A 27,302-nucleotide genomic window follows, 5' to 3' on the forward strand; every position below is an offset into this window, starting at 1 on the left:
CCCTAGCAGATATAGCCTCTTTTGATAAGAATGAATCAGAGTTTCTCTCTTTGAGATTCAAAATGTAATGGGTTCTGCACCAAGAGATTGGGACTGATAAGGGGTGGTTGAGGGTTTTGCGTCTAATAGGAGACTCTTGAGAAGATTATAGAGAAGTAATTCAGAATTCCTGCAGCCATTGCTGGAGGCCTACTGAAGCTTCTCTGTCCTGGCTTACCCTGAGCTTCATGTGCCTCCCTTCCTTCTTGTGTCTGTCTCTGCCTCTGGTGCTATATGCCCTGTAGGCACTGGGCTTAGGCTTGGGGACTGGCCAACAGGTAGAAGTTGCAGTAGCCTCCTCTTAGATGTTTGTTTTCTTTGGTTTTAGAAACTGCATTTCCTGGTCTTAAAAGAAGTGAGACCACTGTCACTGTACTGTGTCTGGAGAGTCGGTTTTTTAGAGAGAGTTGACATTTGGGAAGTTTCCATTGTTCTTGGTGTTTTTTTTTTGTGGCTCAATACCATGCTGTGTTATAAAGATTTGGTCTGAAGTTGTTCTTCCTGAGGGCATCTGGGTTGATACCTTAGCTTTATTAACAATTGAGATGGGTGGGTGCCCCCTGTTCCAGGCATCTTGTTCATTTCTGTGGCTTGTTCCTCAGTGCCAGACTTCCTGTGTGCTTTGAACCTAGGAAGTGTAGGTATGAGAGCATTAGTGACTGTGGACCCTTGAGTCTTCAGACACACCTCCAGACTTGGCCACTTTTGGTAGCGATTGATTCCCCAGGGAATAAATGTCTGTGTCACCTCCTTTTTAAAAAGGCCGTCATCAGGAGCAATTCTTGAGAAGTAGCTCTGAAAACCCTGCAATCCTCTGCCCTTCAGGAAGCTTATTGGTTAAGTCCAGATTGGGACCACTCATTCTTTCATTGAATAAGTATTGGCAGGGTTAGTAGTAAGCAAGGAAAATGAGGTCTTTGATGTCATGGTGAGTTCCCATGAGGGTGTAGATTATAAACAAATTCACAAATGAAAAAACAGATTTAGGAGCTGGGGTTGTGGCTCAGTGGTGGAATGCTTGTCTAGTATGTGTGAGGCACTGGGTTTAATCCTCAGCACCATGTAAAAATAAATAAATAAATTTTTAAAAAAAAATACAGATTCAGATTGTTATGTTAGTCATTGCTTTGAAGAAAATAAGATGCTGTGGTGATGAACACATGAGACAGGAGTGGTCAGGCGGGCCCTCCCCAAGTTGGTGGTGTCCCAGCTGGGGCCTGTGTAGACAAGAACCTCCGAGCCTAATGCCTATAAAGTAAAGATGTCTCAGCAGATGGAATTGCAGGTGCCAAGTCCAGAAGTAGAAAAGAGCTAAGTGTGTTAAAGCAGGAAAGGCAAGGAGGGTTGGACCGGAGTGAGGAAGGTAGGGTGGTATGTGTGGCTGGTGGGGCCAGAGCCCACAAGGCTGGTGGGCCATATGGATTTCCCTGGCACTGGGAAGTCTTTGAAGACTTCTAAGCAGAGGAAGTCTGGAATCTGGAAGAGGTGAACTTGGGCTTGATTCTGACCGGATCAGTGGAGAAGCAGCATGACCCTTAAGCCCTATTTTAATTAGGGACTTGTCAATGACTAATTGTGGAGGGCCCCACATTTCTTGGCTTCTGAAGTCTAGGAGATTTTCCCAACCAAAACTTTTTTCTGTTCCTTCGTAGGCAGATATCATGCACTTGACTGACTCTGCGGTACGACGCCAGCTCTTTCTTGATGTGCTGGATGGGACCAAAGCTTTAGTAAGTGTGTCTGGCAGAGTTCCCTCTCCTCCTGGAGGTGCTCTCCAGTGAAGTAGCTCATGCCCTGCAGGCCACACAGGTGGTCGGGTCAGAGGGCTCGGGTGGGCAGCAGCCCTGGGCCCCTCCTCCCTTGTTGCACCCCTGTGAACGCACTGCCAAGGAAAGAAGGCAGGAGGCCGAATGGTTCCCTGTGGATGGAGCGCAGGTCTTGCACAGTGTCTGTTCACAGGAAGCAGGGCTCCTACCTGCTCCACTGTCTCTCTTTAGCTCCTAGTTCCTGCCTCCATGAACTGCCTCCGCCTTGGCTCCATGATGTGCACACTGCTGCTCGTCCTCCTCCGGCAGTGGAAAAGGTGAGCACCAGGCAGGAGAGAAGCTCAAGGCCCCAACTTCTTCTGCAGGTCTGCGTGCTCCTCCTTAATGACCCTCATCACCCTGGAGCAGGGACAGCGGGCCGGACTAGCTTTTATCATAGGGAAAGGGAGGCATACCAAACAAGCAGGGGCACAGCAGTCTGCCTGAGGCACCTGAGGTGGAACAGGGCCGTGCATGGCCTGTGAGTGAAAGCTGCCCCCCATGCTTGCAGAGAGTTAGGTCCTGTGGATGAAATCCTTGGGCCTCTGGCGGAGATCCTGGAAGGTGTGCTGCAGGCAGACCAGCAGCTCATGGAGAAGACCAAGGCCAAGGTGTTCTCAGCGTTCATCACAGTGTTACAGATGAAGGAGATGCGAGGTGAGGGGCCAGCCTGGGTGGGCTTCCCCCAGCCAGGGCCACATGTTTTTCCTCTGACTTTCGAGGTTTTTAATTTAATAATTCTTGCCTCAAGAAAGCGCTTTTTCTTTCCCACCCATCACTCCTTCCCTCCTGTGAGATGACACTGTCAGCACCTACTGCATTCCCAGCCCCTGCTTGGGAAAGAAGCATTGGTGTGCAGTGAGAGTTGACCTCTGATTGTGACAAGTGTTCCCTCCCCATCTGCTCTGTAGTAAGTGACATCCCCCAGTACTCCCAGCTGGTTCTGAATGTCTGCGAGACACTCCAAGAAGAGGTGATTGCACTCTTCGACCAGACCCGCCACAGTCTGGCATCAGGCAGTGCCACAGAGGACAAGGACAGCATGGAGACGGATGACTGCTCTCGGCTCCGACATAAGGACCAGCGTGATGGGGTGAGGGAGCACCCTGGCAGGCTGTCTTTCTAACTGCCTGCCGGCTCTGTGCTGGCCCTGGGCTGCTCTTGTGGACTTTGCAGCCTGGTGGGAAAGGTGGTAGTTGCCATTGGAGTGCAGCCTGATGGAGAAAGCGGGTGAGAGTTTCAGCTTGGCTTCAGCCTCATCTGGTGACTCAAGAAAAAGTGCCTTGCTGGGGATGGGGTTGTGGCTCAGTGATTGAGTGCCCCTGAAAAGAAGGTGCCTTCCCAGCAGTGGCTTAGTGGGTGGTAGACAGGCCCCAGCAGGCAAAAGGTTCAGGGAAGATTTGGGCAGCGAGAAGGGTACATTGCCAAACTTTGGTCAGCATCTTCTGGTGACCTGAGGAAAGGCTGGTATGAGTGAAATGGGGGCTGGATGGTAGCAATCTCGCTTCTCAGGTTCTTTGATCTGGTGCTGAAATGACACAGAAAATGATTGAAGGCTCTTAAGCCAAGGAGAGAGATCACCAGATGTATGTAGTACAGAACTGTGTTTTTTAAACTGGGTCATGACCTATTAGTGAAATTAGCTCATCTGACTACAATCAGCATTTTTAAAATGAATTAGAATAGGGCTGGGGCTGGGGCTCAATGGTAGAGCGCTTTCCTAGCACATGCAAGGCCCTTGTTCGATCCTCAGCACCACATAAAAATACATTAATAAAGGTATTGTGTTCAACTACAACTAAAAAATATTTTTAAAAAATGAATTAGAATTAAAAAGAAACATCAACTGGGTGTGATAGCACACACCTGTAATATCAGCTACTTGGGGGCTGAGGCAGGAGAATGCAAGTTCGAGGTCAGCCTGGGCAACACAGTGAGACCTGTCTCAAATCAAAAGGGTTGGAGGTGTGGCTCAGTGGTGGAGCCCTTGCCTAGCATGCCATGCTCCTGGGTTTGAACCCCAGCACAGAAAACCGAAAATCAGCATGCTTTCTGTGATGTGAGAGTGGATACTATTAGTGGAAAACTCTACCTGGGTGTACATGGGGGCACAGTCTGTGGTCAGAATAAGTGTGAAAAGCCATTGGTGTCAGGAGTGAGGCCTGTGCAAGTGGTGTAGCAAGAGGTGAAGTCACCCAGACTCCGATTGGCAGAGCTGGTGCTAGGCGGGAGGTGGCACTGATGAGGCTCATGATGGTAGTGTTGGGGGCAGAGAGGGAAGAGGTAGTGGTGGCTCTGTCAGTTTAGGGGTTGCTTGTTTGGGTGGATGGACTTGCCATTTCGTAGAGGTAGACACAGGAGTGGGGCAGGATGAGGAGGAAGCATGAGCTGTATCCATCACAGGCAACACTCAGCTGTATGTAACAAGAGGTCTTGGGCGGCCAGAAGGGCCCCTCCTCCTCTTTCTTTCATGTACTGTGCCCTTTTCTTTTTACTCATCTTTGCCCCTGGACCCTAGCAGGTGTGTGTCCTGGGCCTGCACCTAGCCAAGGAGCTATGTGAGGTGGATGAGGACGGGGACTCATGGCTGCAGGTGACTCGCAGGCTCCCCATCTTGCCCACCCTCCTCACCACCCTGGAGGTGAGCCTCCGCATGAAGCAGAACCTGCATTTCACTGAGGCTGCACTGCACCTGCTCCTCACCCTGGCTCGCACCCAGCAGGTAGGACGCCAGCCTGAGGGTAGGAGGAACCTCCCTACTAGTGGTGATGCTCCCAAAAGCTGGGGGCTGGGCTGAGCTTGCAGGGTGCCTGCAGGCTCGGCTCTAGTTTATGGGGCAGTGCAGACTCCAACTCATTCCACATCTGTCCTCCCAGGGAGCCACAGCAGTGGCTGGGGCTGGCCTCACCCAGAGCATTTGTTTGCCTCTCCTGAGTGTGTACCAGCTCAGCACCAACGGCACTGGGCAGGTGAGTGCCAGGAGCCTGCCAGGAGCCTGGGTTGGCCTCCTGCACTTTTCAGGCAAAAAGTGCCCTCTCCTGTCTTGCTGCCTGTTTGTGACCCTGTAGTTGCTCTCCTCTGTGCGGCTCATCCAGTGCCCCTATGGTGTGGATTCTTCCCTGCCCCCAGGTGGATCTCACTGATAGGCAGCTGAGCAAAGATTCATATGTGCAAGATTCTGGGTTGGTCCCTAGCACCAAAATGCACTACCTGGTCCCTGTACACCAGCTTTGGAAGCTGGGATAGAGTCTTCCTTTTGAGTTGTGAAGGGGAACAGGACAGGACTTTGAGGGTAGGTTTTCAACCAGGGCAGTTGTAATCCTCTTCCTCCAAAAACCAGTGTGTACTTGTGATTTTTTAGCCCTTGGTGAGGAGGAGGGCAGCCTGTGTTGTGGGTGCTTGGTGGGTCCTCAGCACCCAGCCCTCTGCATACCCCACCCCAGATACCTCTAGTATAGCAGCTATCTTCTAATCTCAGAAGAGTGCTTCTCAGCCAGTCTCTCGCTCCTGTCAGAATTGGTCTGTATTTGTTTCCAGGGCAGGGATACATTCATGTTGATTCTGCTGGCTTATGGCAACTCAGACTAGAACTCGGAATCCTGTACCTCTCTGCCAGTGCTCTCTGCATCTGCTGGCCTTGCCTGCTTCTGGCCCTGCTGGTTTCGGTGGATGGACTTGCTGTTGCAGTGCCTGCGCCCACTGCAGGAGGTTTCTCCTCCCAGCTGCCAGCCACAGGGAGGCCCTGCTGCCCTCTCACCTGAATTCCTATGGCCCTGCCTCCTGAGCTCCTCTGCTGTTTTCTCTTAGACACCCAGCACATCTCGGAAATCCCTGGATGCCCCTTCCTGGCCAGGGGTCTACCGCCTGTCCATGTCCTTGATGGAGCGGCTGCTCAAGACTCTGCGCTACAATTTCCTGACTGAGGCCCTGGACTTCGTGGGCGTCCACCAGGAGCGGACTTTGCAAGTGAGGGGCTGCTGCCTCCCAGGGACTAGGAGCCCAGTGGCTGAGGGTGACAATGCCCTTGTTTCTGGGGGTACTGTAAGGTTTCTGGTCTACTCAGACAGAAGCCTTTTATTGTTAGGCTATGCCACTGTGTGCTGCCTTCTCAGCTGTGGCTCAGGACTTACCCTTCTGTTGGTGGGTAAGCACACTGCATTCGGCCCCTGAACTGTCCTGTCCTCCCCTGCCATCCCCCGTCCTTCCAGTGCCTTAATGCAGTGAGGACTGTGCAGAGCCTGGCCTGCCTGGAGGAGGCGGACCACACCGTGGGCTTCATTCTACAGCTCTCCCACTTCAGGAAGGAGTGGCACTTCCACCTGCCTCAGCTCATGTGTGATATCCAGGTAGGCCTCGGGCGTGGTTTCTTGGAGGAGTCTGGGGAATTGCGGAGAGACAGGGACTCTGCTTCTCCAGGGAACTGCAGGCTGATCCCCAGTGTGAGCTTATGCTTGGGAGCCCAGGGCTCATTTAGGTTGCTCACTCGGAAGTTTTCCCTCCACAGTGAAGGGCAGTGGGTAGGTTAAGAACTTGAGCTCTTTGAGATAGACCCAGGTTCAGGACCCTGAGGAATAGGTGTGAAGTTGCAGGCAGTGGGCAGTGGGGCAGGACACAAACACAGGCTCTAGAGGCTCTGCTTGTGTGACTGGCCTGATCACATCACCCCTCACCCTGAGCCCTTTGTTCTTCTGTGTTTAATTACTTGGTACATTTCAGGGTACCTAGCGTGCTGCTAGGTTGCAGGGAAGCAAGGCCTACACTCTGGCACACTTAATGGCTACAGAGACATTAAGTGAGGCGTGGGCGCCAGTGCTGAAGGGAACTGGCGTCGCAGACAGACTTGTTTGGTTGGCCTAGGCGGCTGGCTGGGGCTGCCGCCAAGAATTCCCCACTCCTACCCTGTGTGTCCAGGTGAACCTGGGTTACCTGTGCCAGGCCTGCACCTCCCTCCTGCACAGCCGCAAGATGCTGCAGCATTACTTACAGGTAACGAATCCCAGCCCATCTGCCTACAGTGCTCACCCAGGCCTCCTTGGACTCCCCTTTATTTCTTGACTCTTCCCAGAACAAAAATGGGGATGGCCTCCCCTCGACTGTTGCTCCCAGAGTTCAGCGACCTCCCACCACCACTGCTGCTGCTTCTGCTGTCCCCTCCTGCTCCTCTAAACAGCCCACTGCTGACCTAGAGGCCTCAGAGCAGCGAGCCTTGCACACAGTCCAGTATGGCCTTCTCAAGATCCTCAGCAGGACCCTGGCAGCCCTGCGCCACTTCACCCCAGATGTCTGCCAGATCCTGCTGGATCAGGTACCAGCCACCATCTCCTCACACCCTCAGCCCCTGAGGCATCCTCCAGGCTTCTGTGCTGTGCTAGAGAGTCACCCGGCTCTTAGTGGGGTCCCAGGAGCATTGTTTCTTTGCTTTGCAGTCCCTGGATCTTGCTGAATACAACTTCCTGTTTGCCCTGAGTTTTACCACTCCCACATTTGACTCTGAAGTGGCCCCCTCCTTTGGGACCCTCCTGGCCACAGTGAATGTGGCCCTCAACATGCTTGGAGAGGTAAGTTAGGTGCTATAGGACTCTGGCCCCTTGTCCACCCAGCTCTTCCCCTTAGTCTACCACTTCCCAGGACCTGGGGCAAGTTATCTGTCCTTGAGCCTGTTGTCTTAAAATGAGCTTGAGGGGACCCACCTGATAGGATTCAGTGAGGTAACTGGTGCAGTTGCTTAGTGCAGGACCTGCCAGGCAGGATGCTCTTGTAAACCGAGGGCGGCGGCTGTTAATTTTTTTTTTTTTTTTTTTAACTGGTTGCTTCTTTCTCCAGCTGGACAAGAAAAAGGAGCCCCTCACCCAGGCTGTGAGGCTTGGCACACAGGCAGAAGGGACCAGAACATTAAAGTAAGACCTTCTGGGACTTGCTAAGGGCCCGGGGCAATCATGGCTGCTGCTCTCTTGGCTCAGTGGCTCACCCGCACCTGCCAGCTTGGCCCTCTGCCACACTGCCAACTTGCTCCTCCTCCCAGGTCCCTCCTGATGTTTACCATGGAAAACTGCTTCTACCTGCTCATCTCCCAGGCAATGCGGTACCTTAGGGACCCAGCTGTGCACCCACGGGACAAACAGCGGATGAAGCAGGAGCTCAGCTCAGAGTTGGTATGAGTGGATATAGGATCTGATTGGAGGGAAAGGGGCCCTGCCTGGCCAGCCACCTGAGGGTTGGGGATGATGGCCCTGGGTACTGAGCCTCATCTTTTTTTTTTTTTTTTTTTGTAGAGCACACTGCTTTCCAGCCTCTCACGCTACTTCCGCCGAGGAGCCCCCAGCTCCCCTGCTGCTGGTGTCCTGCCCTCACCCCAGGGCAAGGCTACCTCCCTCTCTAAAGCCATCCCTGAGAGTCAGGAGCCTCTGATCCAGCTGGTGCAGGCTTTTGTGCGGCATGTACAGAGATAGCGCAGTGGTGGGCTGCCTGCCTGCCGCTTCCCCAGCACAGCAGAGGGCTGCTGCCTGCCACTGAGAGCAGCTCCCGTCACCCTCTTCTAAGTAGCACGACTCCAAACACCCACCTGCTGACATTATTTTTGTAAAGACGAAGAGGTCAACAGCAGGGGTGGGGAGCCAGGGGTCTGCTGTGCTTTGGTCTCCTGGCCAAAGCCCCCCAGGGGTGGTCTTGTCCTTCAAGCATTCCCCCGCAGCACTCGGCTGGCCATGGTGGTGGCTGGCAACACAGGAGGCTGTGTGCGTGTGTTTGAGTCTGTTTTCCATGATCTGTTCTTGCAGTTTTTTGGTAATACTGTGGTCTATTTATACGAATATTAAAATACTGTTTATAGACAACTGACTGCTACATGCCTTCCAAGCCCCGGGAGGACAAGCCAGGTCTCGAGCCATGGACAGGCTGCCTTGGCCTGGGACCCAGCTTGTGATGCAGTGGCTTGTGGAAGGCAGGAGATGCATTGATGGTTGACTCACCAACACTCCTCTGCTGGGGTCCTCCCAGGACATCAGATGCGCCCCCTGCTGGCATGCCTGGGTCTGCCCAGGCCCCTGCTGGGCTGGCTGCCTGTCACTGAGCACTGCCTCTCTGGAGCTCAGCGCCTTCTCATTACGGCGCCAGAAACCCCAGCATCATTACCAGCAGCTAAGCCTGCTGGTAGCACACTGGAGGTCCCCAGGGGCAGGCTGAGTTGGGGTTTGAGTCCTTGCTTGGCCACCTGAGGAATGAGGCAACTGTCTGGCCTTTTCCCTCGTCCGTACAGTGTGAACGCTGAGCCGGGTAGAGGACTCCCAGGTGCGCACTGGACTGCGCACTTGGCTCCACGCTTGGCCCACAGCTGTCGGTTACTTGAGCTTTAGTAGTCGCGCAAATTCAACGACAGCCTGCCCCACAGTCTAAATTTAGGGAAGTTTTTCTTACAAATAATGTTCCTTGTGCCTATAATGTGTGGGAACCACACGCTGCTCTGAGAACCCAGCCCTGCGTGGGAGTGCAGGCTGTGAAGGACTTTCCCTTCCCTCTGCCTAGTGCTCTAGGAACAGCCCGCCAGCATGGCACCTTGCTCCTTCTAGGCTACCTCCACCCAGAGGAGGGCTAGGGGAGTCTGTCCCCACCCTCAGGGCCAGCCTTGCCCATGCAGTGGACCAACAGGAGTCTCGGCAACTTGCACACAAAGGATTTATTATTTGCTGTTAGCTAGAAAGCAAGCAGACAGGCAGAAGTAAAAATACCAGTTAAAAAGTGTGTGCAGAAGTGAGTTGCAGCCACGTACTGGGCTCGCGCTGCTTGGACAGGAGGGACAGGGTAGCACCGGGCAGCTGCTGCTCTGGGCCTGACCCTGTCCCCTGCCAGAGCCCTGCCTGCTTCACTGCTGTCCCGCTGTTGGCCTTTGGCAACTAAAAGGCAGGTGCTTTCTTCTTGCCACAGGTGCCCCCGTGCATCCTAAGGGTGCATCTTAGGCCCGCCTCTGTGCTGAGTACAGTGTCCCTCCCTCCTTTGGGAGCTGGGAGGGCTGAGGTGCATGGGGAGTGCAGGCAGGGCCGGGGCTCCAGAACCACAGATCAGAAGCAGGGCTGGCAGGGAGCCTGGGGCCATTCAGCCTCTGGACTCCCTTAAACAGCTGGATGACCAGGGGAATGGGCAGAATGGGCTTCATATCTCCACCCTGAGCAGCTGTGTCACCAGCAGACAAGATAAGTGGTAGGGCTGTGCCCTGGGCAGGGCCTGGAAGGGGCCTGCTTAACTGAGAAGTTCCAAGTAGGTGACAGGGACCTTGCCCTTCTTGTTTCCTCTCTCACCAATGAGCCAGTCGGGGTCCATGCCAGGCAGGCTGTAGACGGTGATGAGCTACAGAAAGCAGACAGGGAAGCTTATGCCCTGGCCAAGGGCAGAACTGGCCCCAGGGCTAGGTGCAGACAAAGCTGTCATCTCCCAGGGCACCTACACCTCCAGTGGTGGGTGTTCATCTTACTGGCTATGGGGGCATGACAGAGAAGGGCTGTTTCCTGGAGAGCTGAAGCCATCTCCCCTTACCTGACCCCTCAGGCCCCACTTCCCCCAGGGTCCCCGAGAGACTCTTGGGACGGTGGCACGGAGCTGTCAGCAGTGCTCCCAGCCTTGGTTCTCCAGTGGCTCCTACTACAGCCCTCACCTTCCCCCCTTACAGAACCAGGCCCACCTCGTCAGCCAGCAGGGCCAGTTCACTGCTGTCGGCTGCTTCATAGTCATAGAGCACCCGGGCCTTGCGGGTCCCACTGGCGGAGGGGGCTACCTCCTCCAGGCAGAGTGCTGCCTCTCCCGGAGGGGCCAGGCTGGCCACAGTGGGCACCACAGGCATGGTGGCCGCAGCGGTGGTGGGTGAAGTGCTGCTCAGGGGCGGGGAGGCAGGCTCTGTGGTGCCCACAAAGGTACCTGGAAATCTGGAGCAGAGGGGGCATCTCAGCAGGATCTGGGGCCTGTAGGAGCCCCACAAGGTAACCCAGGGCCCCTCCCAGTTCCTGGCCCCAGCTACTTACATGGCACCCTGGGCGCTGGCAGCACAAAGAGAAAAGCAAAGCAAGCAGAAGAGTGAGATGGCCCTGTTCCCTTGTCCCTGCTGAACCCCCTTTCCCTTCAAGCCTTCTCTAAACTGCTTTTACCCCAGGGGACTCAGCAGTCCCCAAGGACAGCCACCTGAAGCTTGCCACCACACAGGAGGTGACTAGGCAGGATTCTGGGCTGAGCCCTCCCATCTGGCTCCAAGCTGCAGGCCCTCTGAGCTCACGGGAGGAGTCTTTCAGCTGGAGAAGTTGGGCCACGATGGGCCCAGGAGCTAGGGGACCCTGGGACTCGGGGCCCAGCCGCACCTGCCCAGCTGCTTCTGCAAGTCCAGCATGTGGCGGTAGCACTGCGCGTAGTAGGTTGTCTGAGACTTTACGAACTCGTGCAGGCAGCGGAGGTGGTTCACCTGGGGAGAGAGGCCCATGGTGGGCAGGGTCATCCCCACCCTGTCCTCACAGACCCTGCCCCCACCACCAGTGCTGCCAGGGGAGGCTGGAGAGGCCCAGCCTGTGGACTGGCCTGTTGCACAAAGCCACCACTGTGACCTTCCCAGTGCTACCCTTCTCAGAAAGGTGCTGCCACTGGTGGATGCGGACAGCAGGGCACCGGGGCAAACTCACGTGTGTGCTGCTGATCCCCTCCAGCAGGAGACGAGTTACTTCTGCCTGCCGGTCAAACTCTGTCTGGGCCACTCGGAGCTCCTGTTCAGCCTGGGCAGTGGGGGCCGAGTGTGATAGCATGAGCGCCAGCATCGGCCACCATCCCTCCCACCAGCCTTCCCCTGGCTCTCCCAGTCCCACTGGACTCCCTGGGGACGCAGACATCTGTGTCCACCCAACTTCTCAACTGAACCCTGAGAAGCTGAAGCCCACTTGGTGGCGGCAGGGCAGGCCTTCCCCTAGCTCCCTGGGGAAAATCCACCCAGCAGACATCTCTCCAGTGCCTACTCGTGCTGCGAGGCCCTAAGCACCACACAGCGAATGTCTCCCACGGGGAAACGGGCTCAGAGAGGCCAGGAAACAGCCCCTGCCAGTGGCCTCAGTGGATGTGGGGCAGAGCCCAGAGACTGAAACACAGACCCCCATCTCCACCTTCTCTGGTCCTCCTCCCACAAGCCTCCAGACCCCAACTCACCTTGTCCACCTCATCATTCCAAAGCTGCAGAGACCACAATAGCACCAGTCAGCCAAGGAGGGGGACAGCTCAAACCCAGAGCCCATGCCCAGCCCCAGCTCCCAGCAACCAGCCCTGCCACCCAGTCCCTCTGCCTCCCCCACCCACTCAACCAGGAGCTGAGGCTGGGGGAGGCCTGCTGGATGGCAGGGAGCAGACAATCGGCCCATCTAACATGCCACATGCAGGGAGGGGACAGCCAGCCAGGACGTCCTGCTTGTGTCTCTCCTACAGTGTCAGCCCCCCAATTCTGACAGGGGGTCTCCAGAGAGACCAAGTGTCCCCACCCCACCCTGACTCCTGGCTAAGGCTGGAGGGCTGGGAGGCAGGACATGTGACCCGGGCCAGTCACAGAACCTTTCTGTCCTCCGGCAGAGAAAGGCAGCCTCGGGCCTGAGTCACACTGGGGGTCAGTGGCAAAAGAAAAAAACAGGGCGGCCGCCACCCTCCAGGATGTTTCTCCTTCCACTCGGCCCAGGGCGGGGGGCGGGAAGTGTCATCCAGAGTCTAGAGAAGAAAGACCCCCCTCCCCCCACCGTGATTTAGGAGATCCCACTTCTCCCCCACTTGTGGAAATCTGACCCAGGACAAAAACACGGATAGGCAGAGAGTGAACCAGGCTGGCCACCAGGCCACACCAGGGAGGAGCATCCTCACGGCCACACTGGCAGGCCCAGCATGGGGTCAATCTAAATAAACTACCAGGGCGGCTCAATGGACAGTTCCCAGCCACGGAATGACCGCATGAACACACAGCAGCATGCTCAGGACAAGTGCGGGGCCAGTGGCCGGTGTGGGAGGGTCCTAACCAGGGGAGCTGGAGGAGGGCAGCAGGTGTGCAGGGTGGTCGTGACGGGCACGAGGGGAGTGGACCTCGCTCCTGCTGGACTGGCAACCACCACCTTGCTCAGAGCTGCACGAGACCCCCAAGGCAAAGTTCAAGCCTCTGGTCCCCCTGACTCCCTCCAGGGACCTCCTTATGCCTCGGGTCACTTAGCAGGTGTGCCACACAAGCCTAGTGCCACTGCCTGAGAGCGTGTGGAGCTGGGTAAGACAGGCCTGGGCCCCCATCACATTTAGAAATGTGAAGGCAACTGGGGAGCAGGGCGCCTCCTCAAGGGAGGTGGGGGCAGGCAGACGCTCAGACCTCCTGGAGATGGGATGAGGGTGTCCTCAGCTCACCGGGTGGCCCAGTGCAGCTGGCAAAGCTGCTATCTTCAGCATTTTGCAGGGAGAAGCAAATCTAGTGACATGGTCACTGGGCACTGGGGCCAGCCATGGGCAGAGGCAGGGGCTGGCTGCTTCTTCCCTGTTGCTTTGACCTTTGTCTCCCCCAGTCTGCCAGGATGGCCTGACCATGTGAGCAGCACACTGCCTCACCTGCTGGCTCCTGGTTCCTGTGCAGTCAGGGCCAGTGGCAGGGCTGTGGGGGGAGAGGAGGCTGAGGGGTGGGGGGCGCTTACCGCAGAGGCGCTGGCCGAGAGAATGTAATTACGAGGTCTAGTCTCCTGAAAGTCAGGCACCGTCTGGCGGGGAACAGAGTTCATGGGGGGGGAGGGTCACCCTGGGTCAGGACTGGGTCGAGGCCAGGAGGCTGCCCCAGAGTCTCCCACAAGGAGATGCCAGAGGCCCTGGCCCTGGGGACAGGAGGATACAGACAAAAACCCCACATATTCCCTTGTACCCACTCCAACCCACTGGAGATGAGGTGGGTTTACAGCTGGGTGAGTCCAGATAAGGACCTGGCGGGTGAGTGTGCTGGGGAGCCCAGCAGAGATGGGGCGGGCAAGGAGACAGCCTGCAGATACCGTCATGCCGTCACAGTCCTTGCAAACCAGTCTGGGCCTCGCCCCTCCTCCCTGGACCGCAGTGGCACTCAGAGGCCCCAGTCAGACCCACAGTCCCCTACACACAGCCCACCCCTGCCATAGCTTCCCCCTTCCCAGAGTGTCTGCACACCACGCCTCTGGCTCCTGTATTGGGGGCCAGGACCCTCCCCCACAATGAGGGTAAACGGATGGATGCAGAGATGGACAGAGTGACAGGCTTTCAACATTTGCAAAAAGCTGCCTTGCAGGCTGCAACACCTGCACCCCCCAACCAGAGACTCCGCACGCTGCAGAGGCATTGGCGGGGAGACCAGCTGATTGCAAAACGCCCAAGGACATGCCCTGGGCTGGCCACAGCACTGGGGCCCGAGGGCAAGACAGGCGGGCCAGAAGCAGCACGGCATGGGGACAGGTATACTCACATCTCCCTCACACTGAGCCAAGTTACCCAAAGCAGAACAGAAAGGAACAAAAACAAAGAGTTAGTGAGTCCACAGAGCAGGCGGGAGCAGGCCCCGGCCCCAGGGGGGACACCAGGTGGACAGGCAGAAGGGTGCACGCAGCCGGTCCTCTGGCAGAAGTGTGTGTGTGTGTGTGTGTGTGTGTGTGTGTGTGTGTGTGTGTGTGTTTTCCAGGGACTTGAGGCCTCTGAGATGCTGCTCCTTTCTGGCCTAACTGGGGCCCACTGAGGGGAGAAGTCACACCACTGCCCTAAGGACAGGCTCCTCTGGCTTGGCCAGTGGAGGAAGAGTTCGTTCTGGCATGAGGTTGTCCAGCCCAGAGTGACAGAGAGAGGATGTCTGGCTCAGGTGACTTAGAAGAGGTCATCCCAAAAGCCACAGGTCACTCTTCAAGACCAGAGTCACGGAGCCCCCTGCCTCCACTCTGGACTCTGCACCCAGCTAAGACCTCCCTTGGCTGTCACTGGAGGTGCTGCAGACATGCCTGCGCCCAGGGTGCCATGGCCACACTGTAGGAGGGGAACACAAGTAAGGTTTGGCTCAGGCAGCTGTGAGCCCACCTGGACTCTCACCCATGTTAGGCCTGGCCTTCCTTGGCTGAGAGCCTAGGGACCCATAAGTGGCAGTGTCCCTAGCCCTGGGCCCAGGAGTACCCTCCTCAGGGCTCGAGGTAGCCATTAGGTCCCCTGCACCCCCAGGTGCCTGGCAGGCCAGGAGCGTACCTGTTCTCAGGCCCAGTTCCCACTCCCTGCCTAGCTCAGTCAGCCCAGGTCTCCATGCCAGATCCCATTGGTAGCCAGCAGGGAGGCCCAGGCCCTGTCCTTCAGACAGGCCCTGTCCCTCAGACAGGCCCTGTCCCTCAGACAGCCCCTGAGCAGGTGGGCTGTCCAATTTTGGTGCGCTCCACAGCACCGTGGGGAGCCAGGTACAGGGAACACTGGACCAGCACTCAAGCAGCAGGTAGAGAGTTAGTAGGGGAGCCATGCCCAGGCGGAGCCAGGGACACAGAGCCAGGGACACAGAGCCGAGCATCCGGCGGGCAGGGCATGCGAGAAACTCCAGCTGGCTGTCTGGGGAGGCCGTGAGGTACAGCCTGTGCCCAGGTGGGGCACTGCTGGTCCACTCAACCCATAATCATCTGCCCTAGGACCATCAGGGCTCCCCTGGGGCGGGAGAAGGACTTGACTTGAACAGCCGCGGAGTCCAGCCCCAGCCAGGACAGGGAGAAGGCTCATGCTGACACCAAGTTCCCCCATGCCCCTCCGCGGCTCCAACCAGGCTGGGCGGGAGGTGGGCACCTACCGAGGCCTTGGCTTCCGCCGCCTTGGCCTTCTTCAGACGCGCCTTGCAGGCATCCAGGTCCAGGCGCCGGTTCTGGAGGAGCCGCCGCTCCTTCTGCAGGGTGGGAACAGGGAACAGTGAGGCTCCGGCCAGCCTTGGGAGACGCTCGGCCACGGCAAGACTGGCCCTGAGCTGCGAGGGAGACAAGGAAACTGGGGCCCAAGGTGGCAGCTCCCTCAGCCTACAGGAGCCAACCCTGGAGACCACGGGGTCCTGGCCCTCTGCACAGCCAGGAGCCTGTGCAGAGTTCTGAGCAGGGGCTGTGGGCTGCCAGGAAGGACAGTGGTCCCAGGCCCCTCACCGAAATTGTCTTCCAGTCCCCTTCCAGGAAGTTGCGCAGGGGTGTGAGGAAGCTGATGGAGGCCGTGTGAATGAAATCCCTCTCTGCAGCCCCCAGGCGCTTCTCCGCTTCAGACACCATGAGGAGCGTCTTCCCTGGGGAAAGCAGTGGTGGGTGGGGATCAGGCCGGGCCCAGGCTACTCTGACCCCAGGTGCAGGGGGAGCTCAAGGAGAGACCTGAGGACCCAGAGCAGAGCAGTCTGCCTGGCAGAGACCTACAGAGCCATCAACGGGGGCGGGAGGACAAACACTGGGACATCCCCAAAACAAATACCAGAGCCATTAAAGAGATTGGGGGGCTGACCATGGTGGCACATACCTTTGAGCCCAGTGACTCGGAGAGCAGTTCAAGGCCAGCCTCAGCAACTTAGTGAGACTCTTGTTTCAAATAAAATTTTAAAAAGGCCAGGAATGTGGCCCTTTTTATGTGGTTCACTAGTAGAGTGCCCCTGGTTCAATCCCCAATACAAAAAAAAAAAAAAAAGCTTGGGAAGACGACTTCCAGAACCAGAGAGAGGAGCTAGACCAGTCACACTCTCCCCGAAAAGGTGACATTAATTGGAAACAACTGTAAAAATCATCCACCTCCAAAACCAGGCATGGTGGCACACATCTGTAATCCCAGTGGCTCGAGAGGCTGAGGCAGGAGGATGGAGAGTTCAAAGCCAGCCTCAGCAACTTATTGAGGCCCTAAGCAACTTAGCAAGACTCTGTCTCTAAATAAAATATGGAAAAGGGCTGGGGATGTGGCTCAGTGGTTAAGCGCCCCTGGGTTCAATCCTAATCCCTGGTACCAAGGAAAAAAAAAATCCATTTCCAGGCTCCAGAAACTGATCAAAGACAAAAATAAACTGAAAAGTGGTGCACGCCTGAATCCCAGCAGCTCCGGAGGCAGAGACAGGAAGATCAAAAGTGTGAGGCCAGCCTCAGCAAAAGCAAGGTGCTAAGTAACTCAGTGAGACCCTGTCTCTAAATAAAATACACAACAGGGCTGGGGGTGTGGCTCAGTGGGCGAGTGCCCCCAAGTTCAATCCTTGGCATCAACAAACCAACTGAAGAGCATTGATTCAAAACTAGTGCACCCAGTGAGAATGCGTGTGGCTCTGCCAGGGTGGGGGCGAGCCACAAGCCCCAGCTCTGCTGTAGGAGCGGCTGACTTGGTTGGGCTGGAAGCCCAGAGGGCCCTTGGGACGCTGCTGGAATCCGCAGCAATCACAACCACACTAATCACAACCGTGCTGAGGAAAGACCTGCAGCGGGTCCCCTGGCACCGTGATGTGGGTGGGAACAAGCCCCACACCTGCCAGAGATTTAACAGGAGACCCAGGACACAGTCAAAGTGAGTCCTGACAGGCTGCGCACACCTGCAGCATGCTCAGGAGAGACGGAGAACTCCAGCTATGCACTCGCTCACCCTGGAGAACAGCGGCCTTGCACACTCCCAGAATAAAAATGTGGCAGACTGTTCACTGTTGACCTCCGAACATGCCCCCCCACACACACACACACTTACTGCCTGTCTTCACGGCTCAACCTCTGAGCAATCACTGCCTGATCACTATTACATGCTGATCCAGGAGCAATCCTCAAGGCCAAGCTCAAAAGTATAAATAGCCAGGTGCGGTGGCGCACGCCTGTCCAGAGGCTGAGGCAGGAGGATTGTGAGTTCAAAGCCAGCTTCAGCAACTAAGAAAACCCTAAGCAACTCAGCAAGACCCTGTCTCTGATACCAAAAAAGGGCTGAAGATGTGGCTCAGTGGTTAAGTGCCTCTGGGTTCAATCCCTGGTACCAAAAAAAAAAAAAAAAAAAAAATTTCAGTAGTTATGAACTACTGTTTTAAAAATGTTTCTGGGATGCAGAAACATTAGTAGCTACACATTTCATAGATTCTATAAACAAGTACCTCAAACAAGTCTTTAAACAAACAAACAGCAACAACCCCCAGGGGTACCAGAATCCAGAGCTATTGTCTAAAACGTTTAAAACAACAACAACAATAAAAATAATTTTAAAAAAACTATGAGACTTATAAAGACGCAGGGAGAAAAAAGAATAAGACATTCTCTAGGGAAGCAGACGCTAGCCTTAGCAGGCACTTTAGATTCTTTTCAAGAAAGAATCATGTTGAAAGAATTCAAGGAAATCATGATGACAATGACTCAGCAAATAAAGAATATCCATAAAGAGCGGGCACAGCGGCGCACACCTGTGATCCCAGCAATTCCGGAGGCTGAGACAGGAGAACTGCAAATTTGAAGCCAGCCTCAATGATTTAGTGAGACCCTGTCCCAAAATAAAACACAAAATGGGCTGGGGCTGGGGCTCAGTGGTGGAGCACTGCATAGCATTCGGGAGACAATGGATCTGATCCCCAGCACCACGTGAAAACAAAAACAAAATAAAGATATTGTGTCCATCTACAACTTAAAAAAAAGGAGCACAGGAAAGGCAATCCTAAAGTATAAAAATCAGCATACAGGCGGACAGTTCTCTTTCCTCCCTTAACTGATGTTGTTTTGTTTTTTTTTTTTTTGGTACTAGGGATTGAACTCAGGGCACTTGCCTACTGAGCCCTATTTTGTATTTTATTTAGGGTCAGGGTCTCACTGAGTTGCTTAGGGCCTTGCTTAGTTGCTGGGGATGGCTTTGAACTTGCGATCCTCCTGCCTCAGCCTCTAAAGCCGCTAGGATTACAGGCGTGCGCCACAGTGCCCAGCTAATTTTAGGATAACTGCATAAAACTATAGCTATGGACTACTGTTGGGCTTGTAATATAGACACCAACACCTCTGACAATCATAGCAGGAAGGAAGGGGGGACAAAGTTATACTGTAGCAAAATTTTCATATTCTGCTGGGATTAGAGGATTATTCTGAAGAAGACTGTGATAAATTAAAACACGTATGTAATACACAGAATTAAGGAATGGGAGCTTTTTAAAAATGTTAACCATACAACAACAGGGCCAGGACAGTGGCTCAGAGGTAGAGCGCTTGCCTCGCATGTGTGAGGCACTGGGTTTGATCCTTGGCACCACATAAAAATAAAGATTTTTTTTTTTAATATTTATTTATTTATTTATTTTGTTTTTTGGCAGACACAACATCTTTGTTTGTATGTGGTGCTGAGGATCGAACCATGCCAGGCAAGCGTGCTACCGCTGAGCCACATCTCCAGCCCCAGATTTTTTTTTTTAATGGATACTATCTTATATCTTTTAAAAAAAAAAAAAAAAAAAAGAAGATACAACAACAACAAAAATTAAAATGAAGCTGGATGCAGGGCACACTCCTATAATTCCAGCCATTTGGGAAGCTGAGGCAGGAGGATCACAAGTTGGAGGTCAGTCTGGACAACTTAGTAAAACCCTGACTCAATTTTTTTTTTTAATGGGGCCAGGGGCTAAGGAATTAGCTCAGTGGCAGAGTGGCCCTGGGCTCAGTCCCCAGTGCCAAAACAATAAAGAAAATAAATTCGGGGCTGGGGATGTGGCTCAGCGGTAGCGCGCTCGCCTGGCATGCGTACGGCCCGGGTTCGATCCTCAGCACCACATACCAACAAAGATGTTGTGTCCGCCGAGAACTAAGAAAAAATAAATGTTAAAATTCTCTCTCTCTCTCTCTGTCCCCCTCTCTCTCTCACTCTCTCTTTAAAAAAAAAAAAAAAAAAAAAAAAAAAAGAAAATAAATTCACACACACCAAAGGAGGCTGAGGGAGGGTCTCACTTTCTACTCTATCGTCTTCGAAGGGATGGTGGTTCTTACACGTGGAATGAATCCAGGCGTTAGCTACATAATATTTTAAAAAGGAAGGAAGGAAGGAAGGGAGAGAGGGAGGGAGGGAGGGAGGGAGGGAGGGAGGGAGGGAGGGAAGAGGGAAGGTGAGATGGGGAAGCCCAGGAGCCCGGTCCTGGTGGGGCTGCTCACCATAGGGAGTGGTGGGCCCCAGCTCGCTGGCCGCCTCCGCCATGTACTGAGCCAGCAGCTCCCCGTTGGTGACTCGCGAGGGGACCTTTCTGTCCAGCTTCTCATATAGGAACTCCTCCACTCGGGCACCTGTGGGGAAGCAGCAGCCAAAGCCACAGGGCTCACAGGTCCAAGCCCAAAGAAGAAAGCCACAGGGACAGACAGGTCCAGGCCAGGCCAGGCCCTGCCCACAGGAGTGCCCAGCCTAGGTGCCCACCTCTGACTGCACAACTGCTTCCATCAACCCCTAACTCCACAGAGGAAGCAGCCAAGGCTCAGAGACACAACATGCCTGCCTGAGATCACACAGCTTGGGGGGGGGGGGGCAAGCCAAAGCCTGTGCCCATCCCCTCATGAACACAGGATCTATTAACATGGTCTGGCCCCCAGCAGCTCTCAGACACTGCAGCTGGCTACACAGCAGACGACAGGTGCATACGCATGTCACCCAAAAGCCACTTCTCTCCCCAGGTTCCCCTGCACTCAGCCCCAGCCGCTCCTGGCCTGTGGTGTGGCTGGGCAGCCCTTCCCATCTCTGGGTCCGGCTCACAAGCTGGGGTTCTGCCTGCACCTTCTCCCAAAGGGGCTTGAGTTGCCAGGCATTTCACCTCCTCTGTGCCACACCTGACAGTTCCACTGCCCCAGGGAATGTCCTGCAGCCCAAAGCCAAGCCTCCTGCCTCGTTTTCACCAAGCGCCCCCACAGCCTGTGCCCCCCGCTGCCCTCCCCTCCCCCGGCGCCCACTCACTGGGGTTGGGCTGCAGCAGCACCTCCATCTGCCTCAGGATCCTCTCCGTCCAGTTCTTGGTGCTGTCTGCCCGCGCCAGAAGGTTTTCAAAGTGGGCATCAAGCTCGGTCTTCTCGGCCTGTCCAAACTTCTCCTCCGTGAACTGCGGGGTGGAGAGGGATCAGGAAGGGGAGGAGGAAGGCCCCAATCCTCCAGGGTCAAGGACCTTCACAGCATTGCCAAGTTCCAACCCCACTCTGGGCCTCAGTGTGTCCCTCTGTAGAACCAGGGTGCTGGGATCACAGTCCTCCTGGGAATTCAAGGAAGGCCACAGGCTCTCCCCACATGCACATGCCTGCACGGGCACAGCGCCCAGCCAGGCAGGGGCCTCGGGGGGCCACCTCTTGGGTCTTTTAGGCCTGATGCTGAGGCGCAGGACTTGGTAGCAAGTGCTCAGGCAGCAACCAGGCACAGAGGCCCAGGGTGGTCAGGGGCTCCATGGCACCTGGGAACTGCTGGGAAGGGGCTGCCAGGCTTCTAGAACTGAAAGGGCCTGACTCGGGCCTCACTTCTGCCCTGTCAAGGTGTGTGAGCTGGGGAAAGAGCTCTGCCTCTCCAGCCATCAGCACCTCCAGCTGCAAACTCTTGCTCAGAGGCTGAGGAGAGACAGGAGCTGGGGTGAGCCGCGAGGGCTGTGCCCAGAGCAGGAAGGAGTGCGGGAGGAGAGATGGCCAAGTGCTTGGCCTCCGGCTGCCGGGTGTGGTGGACAGAAAACACCGCCAGCTCAACGGTGCCAGCAACTGGGCACACCCAGGGCCCCAGGAGGTCACACAAGTCCCCATCAGAGCTGGCAGGAGTTATGCAGGCCACTAGGAACAATGGGCAAGTGGCCCTAGTCCTGACCCCTCTGATCAAAGGGCCCTGAGACAAATGTACCCACTTTCCAAACAGATACCCAGGCCTTCTCCAGCTAGGAGATGAGGCTTGCCCATGGTCACGGCCAAACAGCCGGAGGTGAGGCAGAAGTTAAGGACAGCAGCAGGTGCCACAGACCAGCCTGGCCAGGGGCTCCCAGGGCTCACTATGTCCATACAAGGCAGGGCCAAGCTTCCCATCTCACAGATGTGGACACTGAGGATAAACGCAGGCAGGACTGTGTTGGAGTCTGGGTTGGCATGATCTGGGGGGCTGGGGGCCCTTCTGAGCCACCTGGCAGTGATGAATCACCCAGACACTGCAGACGGCTCCAGCTGTGGGGAGCTGAGCAGCTGCCAGCTCAGGCTGCCCAGAAGCCATCAATTATGTAGCAGGGCTTGGGTTTCTCCCTGCAGTGCAGGGTGGGCAGGGTCACAGCCGCCTCCTCCTCCCCACTTCCTCACAATCCCCAGAGTGAGGGGGCAGTGTCTCAGGCCTGCACCTTACCCTGGGCCATGCCCCGATTGCCCTATCACTGAGCACGCTTTACCCTACCTAGCTCTTTGAGGGGGCTGTTGCCAGTCCCATTTTCCAGATGAGGAAACCAAGACTGACAGAGGCAAAGTCACCTTTCTGGGCTTCAGGGGGTTTTTGTTACTGTTTTGGCACTGGGGATTGAACTCAGGGGCACTTGACTACTGAGGCACATCCCCAGGCCTATTTTGGATTTTATTTAGAGACAGGGTCTCACTGAGTTGCTTAGTGCCTCGCCGTTGCTGAGGCTAGTTTTGAACTTGGATCCTCCTATCTCAGCCTCCCTAACTGCTAGGATTATGAGTGTACCACTGTGCCCTGCTGGGTCTCAGTTTTCCCCCCAAGAATGCAGATAACCTGTCTCACAGAGTGTCTGGCTGGCGCACAGTATGGGACTGATAAATGTGAGCCTAGTATCATCATCATCACCCATAATAAGGAGGCCTCCCTCAGGTCCCTTTGGGTTTCAGGAGCTTCCCTGATGGCACTAATGATGTCACCCTACAATGCACTTTGGAGCCCACTTTTCTTACTGGGGTTAAGGTTAAGGCGCCACCCTGCCCAGCCACCTGGCGCTCACACCTGTACCCACCCAAGTCTGAGGTTCTACCAGGTTTTCCCAACCCTTCGGGTGTTCATCCCTTGCCCACCACTGCCTGCCTGGCTTGGACAGTGGCAATGCCACCGCCCCTCTGGCTTTTTTTTTGTCAGTACTTCTCCCACTACCACGGCTGTTGATGCCATGACATCAGTGGGCTCGGCAGCATTTGTGCCCACTCCCAACCTTAACAAAAAATGCCCTCAGCTGTCCCCTCAGGGCCCTGATCTGGGCTGCTCTGCCCCCTGAAGTGCTCTCCCTGAGCCCACCGCACACAGCCTGCCTCACTTTCCGACCAGCTCTGGGGCCCTCCATCCTAGAAACCACCTTAGTATCTTTCTGCAAAAGGCATCCTGTTCTGTGAGTCTCACCTCAGGGCCAATGCCCTCTTGTGCCCTGTGGGGTCGGGGTGAGGTGAAGCTTTTAAAGTCCTTCAGGGTACACAGGGGTGGGGCGCCCGCCCAGCACAACCTGGCACAAGGTGGCACTGACCAGAGAGCTGCCCACATGTTGGTAAAAAGAAGCCCCTCCATCCCAGGGCAGCCTAGACCCAGCCATCCCAGTGGCCTCTCCTGCCCAGTCACTTTTCAGGCCCCTCTCCTTTGGCCTGCCACTTTGTCCTATTCCTGCCAAAGGGAAAGGGTTTGGTGCTTGAGTCCGAGACTGCTCCCAGCTAGATGGCAACAGCTGGGGGTGGGCGTGCAGAGCAGAGAAAGCCTCTATTTATAAACTCCCAGCTCCCTCCTCCACCCTGCTCTGGGCACTGGCTCCCCTTCCAGTGTGAGTGACCCTGTGGGCTGCCCCCACCAGGCCACCGTGCCCAACCCCCCACACCCAATGCTCCCTCTGAGGGCCTTGCCAGGTCAGGTGGCAGGGCCGCACCAGTAGCAGGAAAGTGGCAGATCAGGTTCTTCCCAGATGTGGGAGATAGAGTGGTTGCCATAACAACACAAAGAAAGGTTGCCACCTCCCAGCTGGACTGGGGCTCTGGGTCCCAGCATCTCCCAGCTTGGAAAATGGAGGCACAATCCTCACCCTTACCAGGGCACTCCTCCTCAAAGGGACACAGTGCTTTCTAGTAAACATGGCCACACGGGCTTCTGAGTGAGTAGCTGGGGCTAGGCTTCTCTAGGGACAGAGAACTGCAACTGCGCAGCAGAGCCAACAATGACAAGGACAGCACAACAGAACCTGTTCCCAGAATACTGAGATGGGCCGGCCCTGGGTTTGCAGGATCTCATGGAGTCCCACACCCACCCTTGGAGGCCTCACACTTGATTTACAGTGGTGCAAACTGAGGCTCAGACAGTGACTTGCCCAAGGTCACACGCTGCACTGGTGCAGTTTAAACCACCCTAACCCCAACCAGGAGCTTGCCTTTAGTGAGCACGGCTACAGCATCCCTCCTATCCAGCCTGGGCACAGGGGAGGCTCATCCTGTTTCTCACCTCATTTCTCACCTCAAGAAGGCCGAGCAAGATGAAGCCCCTTCCCCCAAGGTCACACGAGGGGCATTCACACCCATAGCTGACTTCAGGTCTTCACCAGGACATGGAGCTGCCTCAGTTTCTCTTTCTCACCCCAAATGGACAGAATGCGCTCCAGCCTCCCCAAAATGGGCCTGGGCAGCCTCCCAAGGAGGGCAATGAGCCAGACCCTGGCCCTCTCCCCATCCCCCAGGCCTGGGGAATGGAGGAAACAGGCCTCCCGTGGAGCAGAAAGAAAACAACTCCTGGCTTCCGGCCTGACTATCCAAGCGTGGAAAACGGACCATAGGAAACCACCGGACCACCTGTCCATTGCACAGGTGTGGAGACTGAGGCTCAGAGAAGGGGTTGTGGCCTTGGCCTGGGACCCATGTCTCCAAACGCCCCAGTAGAGTCCAGAATCACTGCTGGACAAGGACAGGGATGTAGGAGCCACCCAGTGCCCGCTCCCCCCTCCAGGTGGCAGGCGCCAGGGCAGCGGGACAACCTGGCAGGTCCAAATGGTGGACGCTGCTACCTCTTCCTAGGCAACAGGGCTCAGGCCCTGCTCACGGGCCCTGGGCCACGCAGACCGTGCGGTCAGGGCGCCGGGTCCCCCGGCTCTTGCTCTCTTCTGGGTAGGGAAGAAGGAGCAGGGCCTCAGCGGGGCGAGGTGTCGCCGCGGCGGGCACGGTGGCAGCAGCAGGGCCAGGGTAGACCCGTGTCCCCAGGCTCCTGCCGCAGGGTGCTCGCCGCCCGCCTCACATCCGGGCCCCGGGCGCCCGGCGCAGCGCCAGGCCTCACCTGCACCGCCCGGGTGAAGAAGATGCCCGCGTCCGACGCCAGCTTCTTCATGTTGAAGTCCATGGCGCGCCCGCACGCACGGCCGCCGCGCGGGCCCCAGCGCTGCGGGCAACCCCCGGCCCGGCCCCGCCGCCGCCGCCGCCCGCACCCCGCCCACCTGCTGCCAGCGCCGGCCCTCCGCCGGCCAGTCCGCCGCCGAGCCGCCGCCGAGCCGCCCGAGCGCAGGGCGGGGCGCCGCGGCCGGGGCGGGGCCTGGCGGGCAGCTGCCGGGCTCGCTGCTGCCCCTGCCGGCCGGAGCCCGCCCCGCCTCTCGGGCCGCTCCCCCTGGGATTATTACGCCTGAAAGCACACGTGCGGCTAGATTATTGCAGGTGCACAGCATAATTACATACTAGTTGCCCTCTTGCTGCTGCTTTTTACAAATTCTATTTCTAATCGACAAGTAAGAATTGTATATATTTAGGGGTTACAAAGTGATGTTTTGATGTATGTTCATATCGTGGAATGATGAAAGCAAGCTAATTAACATGTTCTCACCTATTTATCCTTATTTTGTGGTGAGAACATTACAAATCTATCTCTTCAGAAGTTCTGAAATATACAACACATTTTCATTAACTACAGTCTTTCTGCAGCTGAGCAATAGATCTCTATTTTTTTTTTTTTTTTTTTTTTTTTTTTTTTTTTTTTAAAGAGAGAGTGAGAGAGGAGAGAGGGGAGAGAGAGAGAGAATTTTTAATATTTATTTTATTTAGTTCTCGGCGGACACAACATCTTTGTTGGTATGTGGTGCTGAGGATCGAACCCGGGCCGCACGCATGCGAGGCGAGCGCGCTACCGCTTGAGCCACATCCCCAGCCCAGCAATAGATCTCTAAATTGAGCAGGCCTCTATGGCTGGCCCCTCCTGTGTCCCTTCCTCTCCCGTTTGTGCCTTTTCAACTCCCTTTCCCTTTATTCCAACACTGTCCCCTGTCTGATAGGCCCTTGGTCTCCCAATTTTTCTACCTCTTTCCCTGGGAATCTCCTCCTCTGCTCTCACCTTCCCCTCTCTTCTTCTGCCCTGATCTTGGTCACCCTATGGAACAACTGAGCCGGGACAAGCCAGCTGTGGACTCACCTTCTACTGCTATTTGTCCCCTCTGGTTTCCCAAAGTTGTAGTGGGATGTAGAGAGGGATCATGGGAAAGAAGGGTGCCCTGGGGCTGGAGCCCAAACCCAGTGCGTGAGATGAGATACTTTGGTTGGCCAACATTTGTCTCTGCGGGCTATTCTTAGGGTATGGACATGTGCTGAACTTGAACTCAGTTCCTCACAGCCCAGACTGATAGGAGCATGACCTCAATATACTCTTGCTGCCTGCCCATATTCTCTTGGAACTTGGGGTTTAGGAAGAGCTTGTTACCTTTCTGTACCTGTCCTTGTTCCCTACCTCTAGACTTTTTTTTTTTTTTTCACTTTTTCCTCTTCTTCTCTCCCACCCCCTCTGGTACTGGAGATCAAACTAGAGCCTCAAACATGCCAGACAGGCACTCTACCGCTGAGCTATGCCTCCAGCCCTTTTTTCATTTTGTATTTTGAGGCAGGGTCTTGCTAAATTGCCCGGGCTGGCCTCAATCCTGTGATCCTCCTGTCTCAGACTCTCAAGTCACTGGGATTACAGACTTGCTCCCCAGTTTAGGCTTTATCCCCCCTGTATGGTGGATTGAACCCAGGGGTGCTTTACCACTGAACTACATCCCCAGCCCTTTTTATTTGAGACAGGGTCTTGCTAAGTGGGTGAGGCTGGTCTTGAACTTTCCATCCTCCTGTCTCAGCCTCCTGAGTAGCTGGCACTGGGTGGCTCCTACATCCCTGCCCTTGTGCACCATGGCTAGGCTTCATCTTTTAACCCAGAAAGAGATGTTCCTGAGCTGGTACCCTGTCCTTACTGGCTTGTTCATCTCCCTGTACTTCCCCAGTTCCCTATCACCTACCTCTGCCTGTCTGTGCAGGGGTGAGCCTCGAATCACCTGGGGATTTGTTGAAAATCCAGGCCTTGGTCCCTCCTCTAGTCCTGTTAGTGCGGGTGAGGCCCAGGCAGGTGAAGTTCTAAAAAGCTCCCAGGTGACTCAATTTTAGAGCCACTGACCAGTTCAGAACCACTAGTGAGTTACTGTGTATAAAGAGCTTTTATGGACTTTAAAATCACAACTGTAATTCCTAAACTCCATGTATCTGTTCACTATGTGCCTTGTTTGTCTGTATTGATCACTAATTTGTTTATCAGTTA

The 27,302-nt window shown here is 55.5% G+C and overlaps 2 protein-coding genes across 7 annotated transcripts in view; one reads left to right on the top strand and one right to left on the bottom strand.

Moving 5' to 3' along the window:
• The window catches only part of Nup188 (nucleoporin 188), a 56,036-nt gene extending 47,376 nt beyond the window's left edge, over positions 1-8,660 (top strand). For 2 of the 3 annotated variants that reach the window (XM_026386248.2, XM_026386246.2), the window contains 14 exons: positions 1,692-1,769; positions 2,037-2,122; positions 2,356-2,501; positions 2,756-2,937; positions 4,363-4,566; positions 4,721-4,813; positions 5,652-5,810; positions 6,053-6,190; positions 6,756-6,830; positions 6,910-7,149; positions 7,271-7,402; positions 7,668-7,741; positions 7,867-7,996; positions 8,117-8,660. In XM_026386248.2, coding sequence (XP_026242033.1) covers positions 1,692-1,769; positions 2,037-2,122; positions 2,356-2,501; positions 2,756-2,937; positions 4,363-4,566; positions 4,721-4,813; positions 5,652-5,810; positions 6,053-6,190; positions 6,756-6,830; positions 6,910-7,149; positions 7,271-7,402; positions 7,668-7,741; positions 7,867-7,996; positions 8,117-8,293 — 1,914 coding nt within the window. In that variant the 3' untranslated portion in view covers positions 8,294-8,660. The remainder of the gene's footprint in view (positions 1-1,691; positions 1,770-2,036; positions 2,123-2,355; positions 2,502-2,755; positions 2,938-4,362; positions 4,567-4,720; positions 4,814-5,651; positions 5,811-6,052; positions 6,191-6,755; positions 6,831-6,909; positions 7,150-7,270; positions 7,403-7,667; positions 7,742-7,866; positions 7,997-8,116) is intronic. The other variant, XM_026386247.2, reaches the window with a different exon arrangement.
• Positions 8,661-9,498: 838 nt separating this feature from the next.
• Sh3glb2 (SH3 domain containing GRB2 like, endophilin B2) lies at positions 9,499-25,153 on the bottom strand. 4 transcript variants are annotated; one of them, XM_026386507.2, is made up of 11 exons: positions 25,032-25,153; positions 20,736-20,877; positions 19,949-20,077; positions 15,983-16,116; positions 15,643-15,735; positions 13,514-13,576; positions 12,012-12,035; positions 11,498-11,587; positions 11,183-11,283; positions 10,516-10,756; positions 9,499-10,184 (listed from the first exon to the last, which is right to left on the bottom strand). In XM_026386507.2, the coding sequence occupies exons 1-11, from the start codon at positions 25,092-25,094 to the stop codon at positions 10,077-10,079; spliced, it is 1,188 nt and encodes a 395-aa protein (XP_026242292.2). In that variant the 5' UTR covers positions 25,095-25,153; the 3' UTR covers positions 9,499-10,076. The 4 variants fall into 4 exon arrangements, with proteins under 4 accessions (XP_026242292.2, XP_026242293.2, XP_026242296.2 ...); XM_026386508.2 differs by lacking the exon at positions 12,012-12,035; XM_026386511.2 differs by lacking the exon at positions 10,516-10,756.
• Positions 25,154-27,302: the final 2,149 nt, after the last annotated feature.

Source organism: Urocitellus parryii, chromosome 4, assembly GCF_045843805.1.
Source record: "Urocitellus parryii isolate mUroPar1 chromosome 4, mUroPar1.hap1, whole genome shotgun sequence".
NCBI lineage: Eukaryota > Metazoa > Chordata > Mammalia > Rodentia > Sciuridae > Urocitellus > Urocitellus parryii.